At 35.9% G+C, this 22632-nt stretch overlaps 4 protein-coding genes and 1 long non-coding RNA gene across 5 annotated transcripts; 2 read left to right on the top strand and 3 right to left on the bottom strand.

Annotated features, from left to right (window-relative positions):
• The first annotated feature begins 4756 nt into the window (after nucleotides 1–4756).
• On the top strand, nucleotides 4757–5443 carry LOC125208475. Its single transcript, XR_007174118.1, has 2 exons — nucleotides 4757–4838; nucleotides 5029–5443. It is a non-coding gene; the product is annotated as an uncharacterized LOC125208475 (long non-coding RNA).
• A 909-nt stretch (nucleotides 5444–6352) lies between these two features.
• On the top strand, nucleotides 6353–6949 carry LOC125206965 (putative F-box protein At1g32020). The gene has a single exon (XM_048106178.1). It carries the CDS (start codon nucleotides 6353–6355, stop codon nucleotides 6947–6949), a length of 597 nt encoding a protein of 198 aa, XP_047962135.1.
• Nucleotides 6950–7840: 891 nt separating this feature from the next.
• LOC125206964 (photosynthetic NDH subunit of lumenal location 3, chloroplastic-like) lies at nucleotides 7841–8452 on the bottom strand. Its single transcript, XM_048106177.1, has 2 exons — nucleotides 8169–8452; nucleotides 7841–8017 (listed from the first exon to the last, which is right to left on the bottom strand). The coding sequence occupies exons 1-2, from the start codon at nucleotides 8382–8384 to the stop codon at nucleotides 7841–7843; spliced, it is 393 nt and encodes a 130-aa protein (XP_047962134.1). The 5' UTR covers nucleotides 8385–8452.
• Nucleotides 8453–11766: 3314 nt separating this feature from the next.
• On the bottom strand, nucleotides 11767–14907 carry LOC125207261. The gene is made up of 2 exons (XM_048106527.1): nucleotides 14109–14907; nucleotides 11767–13015 (listed from the first exon to the last, which is right to left on the bottom strand). The coding sequence occupies exons 1-2, from the start codon at nucleotides 14870–14872 to the stop codon at nucleotides 11812–11814; spliced, it is 1968 nt and encodes a 655-aa protein (XP_047962484.1). The 5' UTR covers nucleotides 14873–14907; the 3' UTR covers nucleotides 11767–11811.
• A 6084-nt stretch (nucleotides 14908–20991) lies between these two features.
• LOC125207263 lies at nucleotides 20992–21760 on the bottom strand. The gene has a single exon (XM_048106529.1). The coding sequence runs from the start codon at nucleotides 21718–21720 to the stop codon at nucleotides 21079–21081; it is 642 nt and encodes a 213-aa protein (XP_047962486.1). The 5' UTR covers nucleotides 21721–21760; the 3' UTR covers nucleotides 20992–21078.
• Nucleotides 21761–22632: the final 872 nt, after the last annotated feature.

Here is a 22632-nt window from a genome sequence, read left to right as displayed (position 1 = left end):
AATTATGTAGGACGGAGGGAGTATAAAGGTAGGACCCACATTCCACTAACTTTTTCAACCTACTTTTCATTACAATGCTTAAAATCCGTGCCCGGTTAAAGTGACCCGAATTATCCGGGACGGAGGGAGTATTAGATAAATATGTATATTTTGATCAACCGTAGATTTTTATATGATAAATATAATTAATTAATAAATTTGAAACTGTAGATATAAGACTAACGCGTCAAAGGGTATTAAAGTAAAATAGATAAATCCTTTACCAATTTTTTTTTTTTTAAAAATAAAATAGAAAACAAGTATTGCCAATTAATTTAGGTGGAATTATTAAATGAAAATTGCTGGGGAAAAGTACTAATAAAGAAAGAAAATATTATATATTCCGTAGGTATGATGATGCTTTTTTATTTTATATAAGTGAAGCAAGACCACATATTCTTGCAAAAATCTAAGAAAAGTTGTATGCTAAAATCCAGCTATATTAGACAAATTGTTTGTTATGTGGGGTAAAGGCTAAAGCCAAATAGGTGTTTTGGCCTTTCACGGTAGTGATGTTTAGTCATGTTATTTTCAAGCATTGAATCATATTAATTATGTCTATTGTCTAGAATATAGTACTTATTTAATTTAAGAGTACTATTGTCTAGAGTTTTCTCATTTTCGATTAAGATGTCACATTTGTTGGGTGATAGTACTTTTTTACGAGATACTATTGTTTTGACTTTTGTGGGTTTAAGTAGAGAAAAAAATAATTTAATATATTAATTATTAATAGAGAAAAAAGATGTTCCTAGTAAGAGAGAAAGTATAATTGTATGTATATATCGTTGCTTGATTTTTTTAAAAAAATACTAAAAATGTGAGGCATATCTGCATAGGGATGTGTTAAAATGACAACCCATCTTAAAATAACAGCATACTACATTCCTAGCCAATCATTTGTACACGTGGACGAATAATCAACTGCTATGTGACAATAAAAAAAATCTGCAAGGGAAATTTTACGTGGACTGCAACATCCAATACTCTAGACTGCAATATCCAATACTCTAGACTGCAAGGTGATGCGGCCTGCAATATCCAATACGCTAGACTGCAATCTATAGATTATTGTAGATTGCTGTCTAGCGTTTATACTATTGCAGTATAGCATATATAATATTGCAGTCTAGTGTGGTGTCACAGTGTCATTTTAAGTGTTGTCATTTTAACGCACCCCTATCCGCATATGTTATTGGCTGACATTTCAAGGTACAATAACTTTTAGTAAGAGTAGTTGAGTTTGTAATTGAATATTTCATTGGTCGAGTCATATTGGAATCTTGTGGAAAAAATCAGAATTATTTGGAGTATAACATACTACTCCATATAGGAAGAGAATACTATTCTAAATTTCTAATGCCAATTTTTTTGTCAAAAAAAGGAAAGAAAGATCATTCAAAGAAGACCAGAAAGGAAGAAAGATTAGTAAAATAAGTGCAACAAATTGTGGAAAAATTGGTAAGAAAAAACTACTAAACTAGTACTTGGTCAATTTATTTTCTGATGTTGTTAAGAATGTGGATATTAGTGTGAGTAAAAGTGATGGAGCTTTGGGCCCCACCATGATGCATTTTTTTCAATATTCAATGAATGTCTACCTAATTTATTATGCAACCATGTTTGAATATTTCAAACGATTTGGTGTTATTCTTGCTACTACTTTAAGTGGTCACACATGATTCACGAATGAATAGTTTTTCAAGATAGGAATACAATTATTTCTAAGAAAAAGATAGGAATGCAATTATTCTCAAAAAATGAAAGATAGGTATGTGTTTGCCGCAATCATAAAAATAATACAATCAAATTATAAACTTTGGTAAATAATTATACAACCATAAAAAATGAAAGATAGGTTTGTGTTTGCTGCTATCATAAAAATAACACAATCATTTTTAAGTAAAAATGATACTCTTTTTTTGTTTTTATTTTTTTTTCTTCTAGCTTATTAGTATTTGACAAATTGGTATAAACAACAACACATGAAGTAACGAAATAGTTATAACTTATATGGATACGTGCTTGCATGAACATACTTAATTATTAAACATTATCAATCTCTTAATTTATGTAAATTAGGTAATTAGCTATCCAATTTCTTTTGGAAATATAAGTAATGGTCCGGCCCAATTGTAGTAATTAATTGTCTTTGCTCGGCCCAATTAATATTGGGCCGAATAATGTATCGGCCCAATGTGGATTTGGAGCGGTCCACTGATCGGCCCAATTCTCAAACCAGTGCAATGGATTTTGGAAAATGAATCATTTGTTTCTGAAGAAAAAGAAAAAGAAAAAGAAAATAAAAAATCGAAATCCTTCCAACTCTTAATAGATGAAAATATACCAATTTTTTGTGGTCGAAAAGAAAAGCAATTGGTTTGTGCTTTTCGTCGAACACATGGTGGGCATGAAAAATGAAAACCCATAACAAAAAATTGACAGTCGATCCTTCGCAAACCAGCCCAATTATTTTGATTAGCAAAAAACTTTGGAAAAGATGAAATTTTCATTGAACTGAACCGATTTAGGAATGTAAGGAATAATTTGTTGTAATTTGTAAAGGGTAGATTCTGTTTGACATTTCGTCGAACATAACTCGGGCAGAAAACGTACAATGAGCAGTTCGTGTGTTTGAGAAGGAATAAAACATGTAATACCCCTCAATTTTCAACTGAATTTTGAATGAATTATTTAATAACTTTATAGAGGGTAAAGAGGTATTAGTTTGATTGTATGTACTTATTAGTTAATTTATTAATGGGTTGATAAAATTATTTAATGAAAATTCAACAAATAATTATCCCTCCAATATATTGATTCTCAATAAATAAATCCGCCGAGGCTTATTGGTACCAAACATTGAAATAAAGTACTACTAAAGTCGTTGATAACATATCAATAATCAAATAAATGGAAGCAACACAATAATCGACAAAATATCAAAATTTAGAAACAAAAACTAAACTAAATAGTCGTAGTATGGTTTGGTGAACGTCACGATAAGTAATTATGGTTTTTCCATAAAAGGAATATTCCAAGAATAGTTGGGGAAGTGCAAATAATTGTTTTTATACATAGTAGTGGAGCCTAATAAGTCTTGACAATTAAATTGAAATTGGATATAGATATATAACTATTGTAATAATCGATTTTGTCCCATCGTTTGTGACGTTTACCAAAAAATGTTCAATCGTTTATTATTTAGTGTTCATCGTTTCATGTTCGGGAATAAAATTATGTCCTGCAAAAAGATCCGTTGATCAGAATATCGATGTGACAATCGAAGTTAAGTGCTGATTGAGTAACCGACGTGTAATTTTGGTTGTCATGTTGAAGATCTTTTGCTGGACATTTTATTCTAAAAAATAAATGATGGTGAATTAAATGATAATTACCTATAGATGGTGAAATATTTATAAATAATTGTTCTAAACAATGAGATAAAATCGATCTTTTACACTTTCTTGAATCTACCTACACAAAATTAGCTTTTCCAAGGTTCCCCAAAATTATTTTTTCAAAATTTAACCCGACGTGTTTGTCGAAAGTGTCAATATTGCAAATCGGACTTATTGTTAAAATGGTGTTGTTTTTAATACAAAAAAGGTAATTTGCTTGTTTTTATGCAAGTAGTATTATTTTAATATATTAATACCAATTGATCACTAATATAAGCATGTGAACCAAGGAGGCTAGGACCACCAACTTTTTAATTTTATTTTGAAAGAAATACATCACTATTTATGTGAATCTACATAAAAACATGTTTATTTTATTTTTAATGAAATAGGACCACTATTTATGTGAACCTACATAAGTACAAGTGTATTTTATTTTGAATAGAATAGGGAAATTACAAAATTTCATTTGTAGATAATGCCCTAAAAAAGGGGTTGCAACTTGCAAATATGAAAAATAATGTATCAACAAATAAATTTACAAATTTGTAATATAATGCAAATTTAGAAAGGTCAAATAAATAAAGCAATACTACTCCATTATGTAACTAGTACTACCCTTATCTTGAGGTGGTCCTACACCATCTATCTTATCTTGACAAAAGAAAAACGTTTTGCACGTATAATTGCTGATCATTAAAAAAAAAAAATTCAAATGCATGAGACCCACAACTTGATAATGTTTTTATGTGTACGAAAATAATTCAATAATTGAGTAGAAATATATTATATTTGATAATCCAACATGTTTTAAATCAAACGTTAAATTTGTGTTTTTTAAAAAAAACTTTTTTCTTAGTTTTTTATTTTTATGCATTTTTTTAATCTATAGTTGTTAGACCGCTTTTATGTTTAGATAGACAACGTCCAATAAATACGTGGTGCGTGTTTTATGTACGAGTAGACAACACAACAATTTGTTTTAACATATTTTTAGAACTTCATTTTTTTTTTTGTTGAAGCCATTGAGATATCGATACTCTTCGATGGTGGAGGAGGACATTTGCTCGTTTGCTTCTGTTTTATTGTTTTTTGTAATTGTTTATATTCTAAGTTGTTTTTATACTTCTAGCTTGACATATTTTTGGCTTGAGCGTTTTGGATAATGTAAGAAAAATCTAGATATTTAAAATGAATTTATTTTGAACACATAAATGTAAAGACCACAAAATGAAGATAACTATTGAGAGGCTAGAGAAATAAGACAATGCACGTTTTGCATGCACAATGTCATTGCATTTACGCTATAAATACCCCTTTTATGATAACAATAGAAACCACACAAACCAATATTTCTATATCATCTCCAATCAATTGCAATGAGTTTTATTTGTCAAGGTAAATATACTATATGCAATAACACTAATGCATGTTGCTTCTCATATTCAATTTATTTTTTATTGTACGTTTTTGTTCTTTTTAGCTGGCTTGAACTTTGTACTGACGATTTCTCACCACTTGTTGTGGTTCGAGCCTTTTGTCTAATAAAAAAAACTCATTTCACGGGTGCGTACGTATGTATGTATAGGAAAGAGTTCGTGGCCGGAGCTGGTGGGGACTCTGGGCTTTAAGGCCGTGGGCATAATTGAGGAAGAGAACTCATCGGTGACTGCCATCATTGTGCCAATAACCCAACCCGTTGTCGGGCCATTCCTTTGCACCCGTGTGAGGGTATTTGTCGATCCACGTGGCTTCGTCGTTGTAACTCCCACGGTCGGCTAAGAGGTCATCAAATGGAATAATGGGATACATACATATGTTGATATGTATGATGTATCAACATATGTATGTATATTTGTGTGTGTTTGTTTCTATGTTGTGTTCTAGGAGGTTCAGAGCCAAATTAGTGTAATTTGGATCTTGAGTTTTCCTATTTCCTTTCAATGTATGAATAAATGTGGCATTTTGTACTAATTGTATGAATGTTACAATTGTTTGTTTTATTTTAGGGTTTAATTAACATACCCTCTAACCCTCCCCACTTAAAATTAATTTGGATTTTTATTGTATAATCAATACTACTATTATATGACATGCTAATGTCTTTCAAGAATGATCGAAGCAAGTGAGAATTATAGTAAAAAAAAAAACTCTTGCGTAAAAACAGTTTCCCTGTTACTTATACAAGGCTGAAAAACTAAAAAATTGAAAAGGAAAATAGAAAAAATAAGAAATTAAAATAAAATTTGGATGATAGTGAAATGACAATTTCCCCCCTCAACAACAACCTCTTATAGTCAAATCCATCATGCACCAGCAATCCTTGCACATTTAGGTGATCTACTAGTAATAATTCTATTAGTAGATTTTCGAGCAATGGAGGAAGAGAAAATGAGCCGAGTCAAAATCTACTATTTTCCTTAATTAGGTGATCTCGTAATTACTCCATCCGTCCCAAGATAAATGACTTGTACTACTTTTTGGAGTATCCCACTATAAGTGACCTATTTCCATTTTTAGCAAAAAGTCATCTCTCTTACTCTATTCTCCGCCTACTTTATTCTCGCTTCTCTCCTCTACTTTTTCCTATCTCATACTTTACTCTCTCCACTTTAACTTATTTAAATACCATTCCTTATATACCATGCCCGAAAGAAGTAAGTCACTTATCTTGGGACTGAGGGAGTATATAGGAAATTTAAGTCAAAATCTTCTATTTTCCTTATTATGAATTATGTCTAATTATAATTATGTCTATTTTCCTTATTATTCCACTCTCTCCATTATTTTGTCAAAATCTTCTATTTTCCTTATTATGAAATTTAGGTTCAAAATCCACTCTATAAATATATATCCGCCTCTATTGTTTAGAGTAAAATCACATATAACCTAAAACAGTAGATTTTGGAGCAATGGAGGAAGACCGAATGAGCCAACTCCCTGATGATATTCTTCTACTCATCTTGGATAAAATCGACATATATGAAGCCGTTGAAACCATGATTCTCTCCCATAGATGGAAAAACGTGTGGCGTTCACTCACCGGCCTCCGCTTCCACTTCCACGTCCCCAGCGGCTTCCGCTGTAACTCTATCGAGTTACGACCCAAAATCCTCCCTCAGTGCCAACGTGTCTCCCAATTCCTCTTTCACCGTGACCCCACAGCCGCCGTCCGCGGCTTCCACCTCTCATACGACAATCCGGGCTATGTTAACAGAGAATTCATGGAGGAATGGGTGCTCTACGCCATCAATCACGGCGTTCAAAAGCTTAGAGCTCTTGAAATCAATCAAATCAGCGACAAAACATATTCCTTTTCAGCCAAAGAGATTTCTGCTCCGTTGTTAACCTCATTTAGATACGAGGCTCCTAAAGCTTGGGAATGCGCAAAGGTGAATCTCCCGATGTTGGAACAAGTCTACTTAGACATTTATGAGAGTATACACTGTGACAATCATACCAACAGTGTTACAAAGTCATGTAGTGGACTATTTGAGACAGACTTTTAACTGTGAGGTCAAGGTTTCTTTTAATATATATGTTGTTTGAACAGTATACCAATGTAGATGTCAAACATTGGATGATTTGATTTGTATTTGTTTTGTCTTATATCTTTATTATTTATTTTCATAGATATTTTTATTTGATAGCATATAATTTTGTATCTCTTCACATATTTATCAGTATTTGATCGGTCATAAGAATGAAAAAAAAAAAAAAGAAATTATATTTGTTATTCTCACACCGATATCTATCTTCTCCTAAAAATCGCCCCCCTCTTGCATTTTCATTTTTTTCAACCGAAATGTCTCAAGGTGATGGAAGGACGTCACAATATTCACAATTTGACATGGACTTTGTATATGTCACAGTTACACATTTGTGCTTCTATTATAATCTTCATCTTCCATGTTTACATGTGACGAGTTTTAGAGCACAATAAGGAAATCCAGCTCTGAGGCTTCCCGCAGCGTTTCTCACCTGCGGGAGCTCGAGCTCAGGGATTTGTTCTGCCCAATTAAACTACCTTTTGAAAACCATTCTTCTTCACACCATCCCTTTGGTCTTCGACAATCGTCACCATAGGATGGACCCCTTTTCCAGCCTCCCACAGCTGGAGAAGCTTACTCTCATTAATTTTGTGTGTTTTGGCTTTGATGTTATAAGGGCTCCAAAGCTTAGACTTCTTCAAATCGAGGATTGGGCCTATTATTTCACACTTCGCGAGATCTCTGCCCCATTGCTTACAGCTCCCGCGACGTTCGACGCAAATTATTCTTTTTAAGGAATTCATCCTTAACAATTGGTGCTTCCATTTTCGAACTCATGGCTGAAGCCAATCTTTTTTCATGGTCGAGATATCGCAAGCATCTGAAGGCTTGCAATTGACTTCAACAACATCAGTGTTGGAGAATATTCTTGCTAGGTTCACCCGAATCGAGACCCGGTTGATTGAGCATGAGCTCCTTCCGTTGCGCCCAGAACCTGATCCACCCCGACGGGCCCCCGCTGTGTGTGGTTGACTCGTAGCAGGAGTATATTTGAGGAACATCCTGTTTTCTCACTGCTTCTAGAAGCTGTCAAAAGAAACATCAATTAGTCCAACTCCATCCTTCTTCTGATTCATAAACACATGAAATTCTTCCTAATTGAATATTGTATGATTAATTCCGTATTTAATCTTGGTGAGTGACAAAATCAATCTCAGTTAGTTAGTTAGTTAGTTACCTTTTCAAAGCTGTCAAACAAGCGGTTTGCAAGGTCGAGGAGCGGAGGCTTGTCATCGAGGGGCGCAGCGGTGATGACATGATCAAAATCGAAGTACATGAAGGTGGACTTGAGGCGGAGATAGCGGCGGACGTAGTTCCAGGCATCCTCCTGGGCTATCAAGTCGGCCATGGCCAGCAGATCGAAGGCGTATCGCCTCAGCCTCTGCATCCTCATCTTGGTCCCGACCTGAGCAATGTAGATCCTCTTCTTCAGGAACGAACGCGTCTTCGTCTCCTCGTTGTCGATCTCTTCCTTCACAATCACACATGGAGTATCATATTTCAATTCAAATTAAAATACTACTACTTAGTAAAAGTTCCTTACTGTTAGTGGCGTGCGGCACGGGCAAGGGGCCGTCGATCCAAAGTTGTAAAATCATAAATTGAATATGAGAAGAAACATGCATTAGTGTTACTTCTTCCAATTCTTAGAGATTTGTAGCTAAGTAGTTTAGTTGTGCGAGGATATATTTACTTTGGTTTAAAATTGTGTAATGAAAAGAAGATACAATGAAGTTGTGGTGAATGAAGCATTATCTTTATTCATTTTAAAAGGTCGGAAACGTTTTGAATTGGTCACATACCTATGTTACAATTGATATCATTAAATTGAATTGTAACAGCCTCTATACATTTATATTCATATAGTGTACTCAACTTATCAAATAAAAATATTTTTACATACAAAAATATAACCATCATGATGTGTATATGGAATAGGATGATGCTCATTAGTTTCCTAGTCATTGGTGTAGCAACAATTGCAATGTCGTCGGAACCATATAATGATCCATGCTATCAAAAGTTAAGGACAATTCCCGATTGCTTCGACGATGTTTTATTAGCCTTTTGCTACTTGGATTGAGAGGCACGTATCCGATGATTGCTGCAAGATTTATGCGTCTCTTGATTCGGGTTGCATCCAAAGATTCGCAGACGAAGCTACTTCACGACACGCTTGCTTTATATGCGACAATTACATTGGCCGGCAGGCTGACGTACTTGTGCGTGTGTGCAACTCTAGGATTTAGTACATACTCCCTCTCATATATTTATGAAATAAATATTCTTTACTATAAGAGTTTCTTGCTATTGAGTTTCTTGCTATTGTAGTAATAAATAAATATTTATGTGTTTTTCAGAAATTATGGAAATCAAAATCAGTTATAAACTTATAATAAGTGTACAAAAATATCTTAAGCTATGAAAAAATAGTGACTCCAGCTATTTTGGTTCAAAATCATTGACGGGCCGTTGACGAATTAATATTTAATAGAACCGAAACCTACGGTTTATGAACCATAGGCGCGTCTAAATTAGCAGCAAAGAAACAACTAGGAAGAAGGCTAACCTAATTTTTTGGAGCCCATAATTTTCAATCATAACCATGATAACCCAAGACCCCTTTTTTTGTTATTATACCACGTACAGTTAGGAAAACAATGACCTGCATCGGAATCATGCTATTGAATGCATAACTAGAGAACAAATCTCAGCCATTAGAACAAAACGATCTAGTTCACTATATGAGCGTTTTAGTTCACAATATGAATTCATATTTGAAAACAAGGAGTGAACCAAAATACCATTATAGTGAATATTTACTCTGTGAAGAATTTAGTTTACTGTAATGATGTTTTGGTTCACTCATTCGTGTAATGAACTAAATCACTTTTATAGTGAACTAAATCGCTCTTATAGTGAACTAAATTCGTGTTCTCTAGTTATGCATTTAAGTAGTGGTTTCCCTAGATCACTACTCCATGCTACGCTCATTCAGTAGCATATAATGAGCGCTATTGTTCACCCAATTCCATAGACAAATTGGGAAATTTGGTGAGTTTTTTCTTGTACAAACTAATATCAATTCTTAAAAATATCATATTTATTAATATTAGAAGATATTAATTTATTTATACGAGTATTTTATAAATATTTGCAGACTATATTGGAGGCCTTTGCTAATTGGTATTTTGACAGAGATTCAGTCACATTGGTTACTTCTTCAAACTATTTAGAGATTTGTACGTATTGAAGTTGCTTTGGTTTAAAATTGTGTTATGAAATGAAGATATAATAAAGTTGAATGACAAATTATCTATACACTATTCTTTATTCATTTTAAAGGTCGGAAACGTTTTGAATTGGTCAATACCTATGTTACAATTGATATCATTAAATTGAATTGTAACAGTTCATATATTGTACTCAAGTTATCACCACAACCCCATCTTTCAAATAGAAAAACATCAAATTAAAAAAAAAAGTTACATACAAAAATAAAATCATCATGATGTGTATATCGAATAGGATGATGCTAATTAGTTTCCTAGTGATTGGTGTAGCAACAATTGCAATGCCGTCGGAACCATATATTGATCCATGCTATCAACGGTTAAGGACAATTCCCGATTGCTTCGACGATGTTTTATTAGCCTTTTGCTACTTGATTGAGAGGCACGTATCCGATGATTGCTGCAAGATTTATGCGTCTCTTGATTCGGGTTGCATCCACAGATTCGCAGACGAAGCTACTTCACGACACGCTTGTGTTCTATACGACTATTACATTGGCATGATGGCTGAAGATCTTGTGCGTTTGTGCAACTCTAGGATTTAGTACATACTCCCTCCTCCGTCCATGACCAATAGTCATATATTTTTGAAATAAATATTCCTTACTAAAAAAGTTTCTTGTAATAAATAAAAATTTGTGTGTTTTTCAGAAATTATGGAAATCAAAGTCAGTTATAATATGTGTACAAAATATATTAAGCTATGAAAAAATAGTGACTCCGGTCACCTATTTTGGTTCAAAATCATTGACGGGCCGGTGACGAATCAACATTTAATAGAACCAGATCGGAACCGACGGTTTCTGAACTATACGCGCGTCTAAGTTGGCAGCAAAGAAACAACTAGGAAGAATGTTAATTTGTTTATATTTCATAAATATTTGCAGACTATATTGGAGGCCTTTGGTAATTGGTTTCGATAGAGCTGATTCAGTTACATTGGTTACTTCTTCTAATTGAAGTAGTAGTATGTACTTTGTTATCTATAAATTAATAATTTTAGTTCCTTATATTGTACTCCATGGGTTCCTATAAATGACTACACATAGATAAATATTCACACATAATATATTGTTTAAAATTGTGTTATGAAAAGAAGATACAAAAAAACTATTGATGAAGTTGTGGTTTATGAAACTATATATATACTACATTTAATTCTTAGTACTTTAACAATTTTTGTTATTCTTTAAAAGAAAGGTCGGAAACGTTTTGAATTGAGTCGACATAAATCAAATTAAATTAAATAATCACTTATGTTTCAATTGATACAGTAAATCAAATTGTAACACCCTCTAAATTCTTTGTATAATTAACAAGACTCACAACCCCATCTTTCAAAATATTTCTACACACAAAAATAATAAAACCACGATGAGTATATCTACATCGAATAGGATGATGAATTGATGGTGAGTATTTTCCTAGTAATCGGTGGAGCAACAATTGCAATGTCGGCGCAGCCATGTGTACAAAATATTCCCTCACAAAATTCACAAATGAAATCTAAAAGATGTATGAATGATATTACATCATTTTAGCTAACTCTGTCATAGCACAATATACGCACACAACATAGTAACATGATGCACATTCTAACCCACAGTAGTCATACAGAACCACATGACAAAGGTCGCATCTTCTCTTGATAGTGATGTGATTGAATGTGAGAGGGTGATTCGGGTGAATCCCGTCCAACACAAATCGGCGCCCAAATTTGATGTTTCTATACCCACCGGATGCATTGTTGAGGCAAAAAAGGTGGAAAGAAACATCGCATTGGCGGCAATGATACATCCACCCCTTTGGATGCAATTCAACCTCACAAAAATCACAAACAAAGCCGGAGGGATGGTCGAGAGAGGCATCAAATAACATCATCAATGAATGGTACTTGTCCCACTCACACATCGTTATGCTCGCCGGCAGCATACCACATGTCAAGTCCAACGCAAAGTCGCAGTCATTGCTGCTGCAGCAATATGCAATACGGTCGTCCATCAAAGATCTACAGCAACAGCAAGATTTCAGTTTGCCAGCTTTTTCTTCTCCTGCTGGTGGTATTCTAGTCAAGACTAGCGGTGCGCGATGTGGGTGAGATGCATGTCTGATAGTTTTCGGTAGAGAAGCGCACTTGACATCTATCTTCATCTCGCACCCTTCGCACTCGTACACCATCCCGTTTGTGATATCATTACAAGCCTCACACCTACAAAGCTCTGGATCCATATCTATAGATCTTGAGCTTGTGTAGAGTGTGAGTTTGTGGTTTTTATCATGCGTTTTTGGGCAATCACCATACAAGTGAGAAGAAGAAGAAGAAGATAATGTTTTTGGAAGCAAGTAGCAAATGGAGTGCACAAAATATTTGCAAGGAGCGCACTCATAATATGGAGGAGAAAGTATGGGTGTGACACACACATCACATACCTTCAACTCATCATATTCATCATCTTCATCTCTCTCATCCATCATTTTGTTGCGATCAACTTCATCGTCTTTCTTAGACAATTCCGAAACCAAACGCAAAGGATGGTTGTGATAGTTGAACAGAAATGAAAAACTTGCGGTGGTTTGTGGCATATGCACTTCTGCTGGCATGTCTGCTACATCCGGGATGTTGTTAAGACCTTTTTCTCTCACCACAAAAGGTTCAATTAACTCCTTCGATATGTCATGTGCATGTAGCGGGAATCGAATCACATCGAAACCGTCATTATCATCACCGTCTCTGAAATGATAATCAATATAAGATTATATACATCCAGTGATACTTTTTTATCTTAAGAACGTGAGAACACTTCACTACATGTACAAAAAGAGATGTCAAATGGCCTGGCCCACTAATGTAATGAAGCGGGCTTGGGCTGGGCTTAGTAGGTTAAACGGACTCCATTTGGGCCTTTTTACAAGCCCACTCAATGCCCAGGCCCAGGCCCACTCAAAGCCCGGTCCAAGCCCAGGACCGGCCCTGGCCTGGCCTGGCCTGATAGCATATCAATTTTATACTATGTATTCATAATTCTTTGAATATATTTGTTTTTTTCATATCATATACTCCCTCCGTCCCACATAATTTTACCCATTATTCCATTTTAGTCCGTCCCACATTGTATTATATTTTCGAAACACTATATTGACATTTTCATTCAAAACCCTAATTTGATAGTTTTTTTTTCTTAATTTGATAGTTTTTTTTTCTTTTTCAATTTAATTAATAAAACCGAAAATTACACGTGACAAATTGTAGACCACAAATTTTCTAAAATCTTATGGTCTTAAATTAGTTGTATTTAGCAATTGATCACTCCCCATATGTAATAGTATATTTTTGAAAATAATCATAGATATTATCAATAATATTATGCAAAAATAATCAATTAATTCAATTACTTAACCTAAATCAACACTTATAATAAATTTTGATTTCCGATTACATTTGATTTACATGATTGTCCTTAGTTGATTTGCATAATTATAGATAGTAGTAATAAATGATTTATTACTATTTAAAATAGTTCCATAATAGTAGTATATCATAACTCCTAATTTTATGGGAATAGTGGGATTATAGGGGTAAAACTAATTTATATGCGTGTGATTAGCTGATTAGTTCCATAATTATATTACTTCATACCATATCATAGTTCCACATTTGTTTTTTTTCGTAGTTCTATAGTTGACTATGCATTCTTTAAATGGTGGATAGACGGAGATGGAGTATTAGTCTAATACCTAAACAGTAGCTAGTAAATCAACAAAACAAATAAATAAGTGAGACACGAGTACGACAAGATGATGAGCCAAGTACTGTTAAATCTTACGAATTTGAGTCTTGCTCTGCTGTCTCGGCATTCGTGGGTGCAACACACTTGATATGCGCAAAGAATCTGCAATCACCACAAAAATACACCCAGCAGGTTTTGTCTAATAGTTTATAACAGACATCACAATCGCGTATGTATCTGTGATGATCCATGGGAAAACTAAAGGCAAGAGAAAGATGGTGGTGGTGGTATCGGAGATTTATGGGGAGAATGATGGGCAACGACGCACAAGTTTTGTGTACCATAAATTCACACGTTGAGCATATATAGGCCATGTCCACGTCTTTAACGCCACAACCATTACAATAAAATGAAAATGAGGCCTTTCTTATTAGTGTCAAAGGGTGATCAGGGTGACTTGGGTGTTCTACTTGTATTTTCCCCTCTAATCTATCATCAACACGTATTTTTTCGCATCTTAAGTCGACTTGGAAATCACAACTTAAACATCGGTACCCAAGCCCCTCATCAATATAACACAAACAAACATCACACCAGGAACCGAAAAACTTGTGGTAATCAAATAGATGAAGGGGATGTTGAGGATGTTTAGGGTGCAAAATTTGACTAGGTAATTCTCCACATTTCTTGTGGAGGATAATCCTATCCGAACAATTTTGCACCGTGCAAACATATGCCACTTCCAAATCAATTACGGGAATACCACACCCGTAACAATTTGAAGTCTTGCCTGTACTCACATTTTCAGTGAGAATCAAAGGATGTTCGTGGTTGACCCAGTCGATAACCTTCTTCTCCATGACTGAATCTCAATGGTGCAATAAGAACAGCTCACAAAATAACTGAAAATAAGAGAGCAAAATATTAGTATAAATTTGAGAGAGAGTAATATGAGCATAAACAGACAAAGTTTTACTAGTTCTTTCGAAAATACCTGTACCCACGAAAAAGAGCAAAATCTGTATTATGTAATCAGAGAAAAAAATAGAGTGTGAGATGTGGAGTGCAATGTGTAACAAGCCATGCTTAAACCACTATATATAATGTAAAATTCAAACAAATATATACCTTAGATACACATGAAGGTAAAGAATAAAGAGCATTAGCATTGTAGAGCAAGCAATGTGGGCCTCTTCGGAGAAGGAAATCGAAATGTCAATTGATGCTCTCGTTGCTGCTAAGAAGAAGAATGTGGACATTTTGAGCGTGTTGGATGTTATGCAAAACAAGACATTCTTGAAGAAGCTCAAGTTTGGCCCTGGGGAATGGAAGCTTCATTACTCTCTCTACAACTATAGGCTAAAGCACGAACTAAGATCATCAGAGCTCGGCCTCATGTTCTTGTAGTTTCATAGATCATGTTGTCATTGGCGAGCATTATTATGCAGAGTGGGTTTTTTCATTGTTCTTGGAAGACTAAGAAGTTCAAGGTTGCCACCGAGAAAGAAAGTGGTCTAGAAATCAATGCAATGAGAACCGACTGAGATGGAGAATTCACATCCAGGGAGTTTCTAGAATTTTGCAAAGAAAGCAGGATTCGATGGCTACTCACAGTTCCGATATCCCCCAAAATGGAGTGGCTGAATGAAAGAACAGGACCATCGTTGAGATGACTCGAAGCATGTTGAAGACGAAGAATTTTGCCGAAAGAGCTTTGGGCAGAAGCAGTGGCGTGCGTTGTGTACTGTACGGGCTAAAGAAAGTGTATATCTTGAAGATAATGGCTTCACCAAATGCCCAAATGTGCATGCGCTCTATGTGAAAAGTAAAGGAAATGATATCTCTATAGTGTTCTTATGTGGATGATCTCACGTGAAAAAATTCTAAGCATGTTCGAGGAATTCAAAAAAGCCATGCCTGAAGAATTCGAGATAACAGACATCGGGCTGATGGCATACTACCTCGGAGAGGAGGTAAAGCAACGAAAAGATGGAATATTCATTACACAAGAGCTTGGTTGGAACTCTACGGTACTGATACGCTCGGCTTTTGCACTGTTTTAAGACCATTATTTGGTCCATTTTTTTATGTCAAAATCGCTCTACACGTCCATTATTTGCATATTTTGTCTATTTTGGTATTTTGACGTGTTTTGTGAGAAATGTGCATAATTGAGCCGAAAAAGGGAGCCAAAACGTAAAGTTTGGAAATTTGGAGTAAGACGGCGACCGGCGACCGCCGCGGATGTGTGCGGCGACCACCGGCGCTCGGCGGGCAGATCAATGAAGCGGTCCGCCTCAGAAAAATGTGCTTGGAAGAGAAGTCTCGTCCGGCGACCGCCGGAAGACGTGCGGCGGTCCGCCGCCGAGGGAACAAACTCTCTGGACTCCAACGCGGCGATCGCCGGCCAAGGTGCGGCAGCCCGCCGGAGAAAGGCGGCGAATCCGAGAAGCCCTAGATTTGCACCCAGATTTACCATATTTTGGAGATCTTTTCCTTCTACAACAAGGATTGACTTTTCCCTATAAATAACACCTCAAGCTTCATAAAAAAGAGAGAGCTTCTACTTGCAAAATACTTTATAGAGATCGAGACCTAGAGTACTTCAATTGTACAAGGAGTTGGAGAAGGATTTCAAGAACATCAAGAACAACAAGGATTCAACCTACGGGTTTTATTTGCTTTAGTTTTATGTTCAAATTGTTTTTTCTTCAATCTATGTTTTTAGCTTATTCAATTATGTGTGTACTTAACTTGCATAAGGCCGGATATATTGTACGCTACAGGCCTTGTAAGTCGCTACATAGAGAATCTAACCACTACCCACTTCAAGGCATGAAAGAGAATACTCCGATATCTCAAAGGTACGATCGACTTTGGCTTATTATATTCAGCTGCTAACTATTATAGGCTTGTTGGCAACGGCGATAATGATTGGGCTGGAGACAACAATGACCGAAAGAGTACAAGTGGATATGTGTTTTACATGGAAGACACCGCCTTCACTTGGATGTCTAAGAAGCAGCCCATTGTCACATTGTCAACATTTGAAGCCGAATATGTGGCGCAACCTTCAGTGTTTGTCATGCAATTTGGCTCAGGAGTTTATTGTCGGAGCTCGGGTGGCCACAAAAGGAGCCAACAACTATTTGTGTCATTGTGTGGATAACAAGTCGGCGATTGCACTATCCAAAAATCCAGTGTTCCACAACCGAAGCAAGCACATCGACACCCGCTACCACTACATCAGAGAATGTGTTGCAAATCAGGAGATTCAAGTCGATTATGTGAAATCGCAAGATCAACTTAACGATCAAGTACGAAGACTTTATCAAGATCAGGACGTTGTTCGGAATGACAAATCAAGTTTAAGGGGAGTGTTGGAATATTATTAAATAAACTTGATTTTGTAATGGGTATAATATCTAGATATTATGTATTTTAGGAGAATAGTCTAGATTATAGATATTATTTAAGAAATATCTAGATTTTTATAGATAAATATCTAGATATTTAGAGTATAAAAGTATTAAGTAGAGTATTCTAGAAGGAGTTAGAGTGCCTATAAATAGGAGTGAGTCGTAACATTTTACACAACTTGAGAAAGTTTTGAGAATAGAGAGCTTCTTTGTTTTCACACATCACCAACATCTCCTGAATCATTTTCAACATATTCCACTCATTATCCAATCAAATATTTCCTCCAAACTAAATTATATTCCAACAGTTTAATGGAGTAAATAGACCAAATAAAGGTTTGACAAATTCATAAAAAGTGGTATTTCATTGATAGTCAATAGATACAAATGGAAATCAATATAGAACTACATCTAAAAATTAGATAACATTCAACAACTAAATACGAATACGATGTCACTTGATAGTTGAGGCTTTGCAGTAGTTCTTGCCGGGGACGAGCCACCCCGTATATAAGCGGAATGAAAATCGTGCCTGCAATCCAAACTAGTCACGGTACAAAACGTCGAGATATATGGAACAATCGTTTTCTTCATCTTGATCCATATCATCGCAGAGACGAGAGGACGTCAGGCAGGGGAGAGACGCTGTTGCAGTGTTGTTAAGCTCCCAGACGATTATCTTTACTCCCGAGGAAGGAACTCAACGATGATTCTTTCATGTGAAAGAGGTTAATTGATTGGCATCGTTGATTAGCCTTGTGTTCTCTTCATAGGTCCATGGCCACCATACAACTGCTTGAGATCGAAGACTCACACTGTACTGCTCGAGAGTACAGAATTTTGTGTTTTCACAAGTATGAGGATTATTGAGGAATGAGGCGAGAGAAGTATGAGGATTGGTTAGCTTAAATAGAGGATATTGAGTTCTGATTATGGAAATTTTGAGTTTTAATTATGGAAATTTTCAGTATTGGGATGTACATGGAAATTTTGAGTTTTAATTATGGAAAGTTTGAGTTCGATTATGAAAACATTTCAATCCGCACTTGTATTGGTTGTGTATGCTTTTGTTTATGTGCCTAACATTGACCCTTTGAGTGCTTTCAATGCAACTGCTGCAAAGGCTAATGTGGGAATCATTCTTGATCTCGACGGAACTGTGGGAAAGATATGCAAGACTTGCATCTCTATGGCAATCGAAGATTTCTACTCCAACCGCGATTACAACACCATGATCTAGCCACATTTCAGAGATTCTAGGAGTGATGTTGTTACTTCAGCTTCTGCAGGTATTGTTACTCTTACTCCAGATTCTTTAAATCTCAAATAAGATTATGGAGTAGTATTAGATTGTGTTCACTTGACATACTAATATCATCCCGTTGACATTTTTAATATAGCGCGTTGATGAGTTAGCAAGTTAGCTTTTTAAGAAAAGTTAGCAATGGATGCAATAGTGGAAATGTACTAAAATGACCAAATTAAGCTTGTGTTCGGATCTGAATTTACAGTATCAACAAGCGGAGAGACAGAACAAATTTCTTCTAACATGTGGGATTACCGGCTTTAAAGCAACACCGACTCTGGATTTTCAATGTAACCTTTGAACGCCTTCAACCATTCAGCTCCGGTGGCACCTATACACAGTTCAGTAGTACATTATAGAAGTTGAAATAACATTTCCTGTGTTGTATCCAATCTGCATTTAGCCATTTAATTACTTACTATCAATAACCTGGTGATCACAGCTCAGTGTCGCAGACATGAATAATGCAAACTTAAACTGGTCAGGGCCAGCACCGGGCATCACTCTTTCCTCAGCTGCACACGCAGACAGAGCACATCAAATGCCAGCAATTTAGCAACTACCAAAATCTGTCGTACAGCGATAATAGACAGAGAGTTCAAGTTACCTGAGCCAACCGCGAGAATGCCAGCTTGGGCTGGATTGATAATGGCACAAAAGTGCTTGATGCCGAAAGGGCCACCAAAGTTTGATACTATGAATGTACCACCCTGCAAACCAGATACACGTTCAGCAATTGAGTCTTCAAAACGATCGATGAAGTTCCTGTTTCACCTCATAGTCTTCTGGCTTCAAGCTGTTTTCCTTAGCCTTTTCAGCTAAATGCGGGACTTCCTCGGAGTTCTTGACAGACCTTTCTTGTCAGCATCCTTGAGTTTTAGGGCAACGAGGCACACAAACAACTGTCAAATAAACACTCTCAGCAAATAGATGTTGTCCGATTAAGTTGCAAGTTTCATCATTTTAGCTAACGTGGCACATATCATGCACACAACATAGTAGCATGATGCACATTCAAACCCACCGTAGTCATACCGATCCACATGACAAAGGTTGCATCTTCTCTTGATAGTGATGTGATTGAATGTGAGAGGGTGATTCGGGTGAATACCCGTCCAACACAAATCGGCGCCCAAATTTGATGTTTCGATACCCACCAGATGCAGCTCTTAGACAATACAGGTGGAAAGAAAGGTCGCATTGGCGACAGTGATACATCCACCACTTTGGATTCATTTCTTTCTCACAAAAATCACAAACAAAGTCGGAGGGATGGTCGAGAGCGGCATCAAATGACAACATCAATGAATGGTGTCTGTCCCACTCACGCATCGTTATGCTCGCCGGCAGCATAGCACATTGCACGTGCAATGCAAACTTGCAGTCATTGCTGCTGCAGCAATATGCAATACAGTTGCCATCAAATAATGCAGCCATGGCAATATCTCGGTTTGCCAGCTTCTTCTTCTCCTGCTGGTGGTATTCTAGTCAAGACTAGCGGTGTGCGATGTGGGTGAGATGCGTGTCTGATAGTTGTCGGTAGAGAAGCGCACTTGACATCTATCTTCATCTCGCACCCTTCACACTCGTACACCATCCTGTTTGTGATACCATTACAAGCCTTACACCTATAAAGCTCTGGATCCATATCTATAAATCTTGAGCTTGTGTAGAGTGTGAGTTTATGGTTTTTATCATGCGTTTTTGGGCAATCACCATACAAGTCAGAAGAAGAAGAAGAAGATAATGTTTTTGGAAGCAAGTAGCAAATGGAGTGCACAAAATATTTGCAAGGAGCACACTCGTAATATGGAGGAGAAAATATGGGTGTGACACACAAATCACATATCTTCATCTCGTCATCTTCGTCACTCTCATCCATTGTATTGTTGTGATCAACTTCATCATCTTTATTGGACAATTCTGAAACCAAACGCAAAGGATGGTTGTGATAATTGAATAAAAATGAAAAACTTGCTGTGGTTTGCGGCATATGCACTTCTGCTGGCATGTCTGCTACATCTGGGATGTCGTTAAGACCTTTTTCTCTCATCACAAAAGGTGTGATTAACTTCTCGGATATGTCATGTGCATGTATCGGGAATTCAATCACATCGAGACCATCTTTGTCATCACCGTCTCTGAAATGATCACCAACAACTTATTAAATATATACACATGCATAGAGACTATTTTGAGAGAACAGCGGAATCCTGTTAAATCTTACAAATTTGAGTCTTGCTCTGCTGTCGTGGATGCAACACACCTGATATGCGCGAAGAATCTGCAATCACCACAATAATACATCCACCTTGTTCTATCTAATCTTTTGAGACAGACATCACAAGATAATATATATTTGTGATGTTTCATTGGTAAACTGAAGGCAAGAGAAAGATGGTGGTGGTGATATTGAAGATTTATGGGGAGAATGAGGGGGCAACGACACACAAGCTTTGTGTACCATAAATTCACATGTTGAGCATATATAAGCCATGTCCACATCGTTAACACCACAACCATCACAACAAAATGGAAATAAAGGCTTTCTCATCAGTGTCAAAGGGTGATCAGGGTGACTAGGGTGTTCTACTTGTATTTTCCCCCTTAATATATCATCAACACTTGTTCTTGCGCATATTAAGTCGACGTCAAAATCACAACTTGAACATCGGTAGATAAGCACCTTACCATGATCACACAAACAAATATCACACCAGGAACCGAAAAACTTGTGGTAATCAAATAGATGAAGGGGATGTTGAGGATGTTTAGGGTGCAAAATTTGACTAGGTAATTCTCCACATTTCTTGTGGAGAATAATCCTATTCGAACAATTTTGCATCGTGCAAACATATGCCACTTCCAAATCAGTTACGGGAATACCACACCCATAACAATTTGGAGTCTCGTCTTTACTCACATTTTCAGTGAGAATCAAAGGATGTTCGTGGTTGACCCAGTCGATAACCTTCTTCTCCATGACTGAACTCTACGGTGCAATACAAGAACAGCTCACAAAATAACTGAAAATAAGAGAGCAAAATATTAGTATAAATTTGAGAGAGAGTAATATGAGCATAAACAGACAAAGTTTTACTAGTTCTTTCGAAAATACCTGTACCCACGAAACAGAGCAAAATCTGTATAATGTAATCAGAGAAAAAGATAGAGTGTGAGATGTGGAGTGTAATGTGTAACTGGCCATGCTTAAACCACTATATATAATGTAAAATTCAAACAAATATATACCTTAGATACACATGAAGGTAAAGAATAAAGAGCATTAGCATTCTAGAGCAAGCAATGTGGGCCTTCTAAGCTTAGATATACTCCACACGAGAGTAAGGAATAAAGAGTATTAACATACTACTAGATAGCACAAAGAAATTGAAAATCTGTATATATGTAAACGGAAAAAAATAGAGTATGAGATATCTAATATTCTGAAATGCATAAAGAATAAAGAGCATTAACGTTATAGACAATCAGGGATCAACACCGTTATGTATGTATATACACATATATGCACTAAAAATAAATACAGTATACAACAAATTTTTATGTTCTCTTCAAAATGGTTTACTATGTGAAAAAAGGATGCAGATTGATTTGGTTCGAAACCTTTTTTGTCCCACAAATATTTGATTCAATATATCTTCACAACTTTAGCCCCACAATTTTATCTTTTTACCTTTTACTTTATTTGCAATCATTGCTTTAGGTAATTAAAATGACTGGAGAAATATATTAAATTTATTATGGACCCGTTTCCAGAAAGTGAATGTTTAGGACCAAAATTGATCTTTACTCTTAATTTAAACATATGTTGTGAGTTTAAAAAAGGTTAGGTGTATCATGAACGGAAGTTAAAATATTTTGTTAATGGACCAAA

The sequence above is a fragment of the Salvia hispanica genome, chromosome 2, assembly GCF_023119035.1.
Source record: "Salvia hispanica cultivar TCC Black 2014 chromosome 2, UniMelb_Shisp_WGS_1.0, whole genome shotgun sequence".
Classification (NCBI taxonomy): Eukaryota; Viridiplantae; Streptophyta; class Magnoliopsida; order Lamiales; family Lamiaceae; genus Salvia; species Salvia hispanica.
Note: the sequence above shows the minus strand (reverse complement) of the source record. Positions and strands in the feature narration are given on the sequence as shown.

Bases quoted from the DNA above. Each gene is read 5' to 3' on its own strand.
- LOC125206965 (XM_048106178.1), top strand. From the start codon at position 6,353: ATGGAGGAAGACCGAATGAGCCAACTCCCTGATGATATTCTTCTACTC.
- LOC125206964 (XM_048106177.1), bottom strand. From the start codon at position 8,384: ATGAGGATGCAGAGGCTGAGGCGATACGCCTTCGATCTGCTGGCCATG. The intron at 8,018-8,168 runs GTAACTAACTAA...TTCTTTTGACAG, and splicing joins TGTTTGACAGCTTTGAAAAG to CTTCTAGAAGCAGTGAGAAA.
- LOC125207261 (XM_048106527.1), bottom strand. From the start codon at position 14,872: ATGGAGAAGAAGGTTATCGACTGGGTCAACCACGAACATCCTTTGATT. The intron at 13,016-14,108 runs GTAAGATTTAAC...TTATCATTTCAG, and splicing joins GCAGAGCAAGACTCAAATTC to AGACGGTGATGATAATGACG.
- LOC125207263 (XM_048106529.1), bottom strand. From the start codon at position 21,720: ATGGAGAAGAAGGTTATCGACTGGGTCAACCACGAACATCCTTTGATT.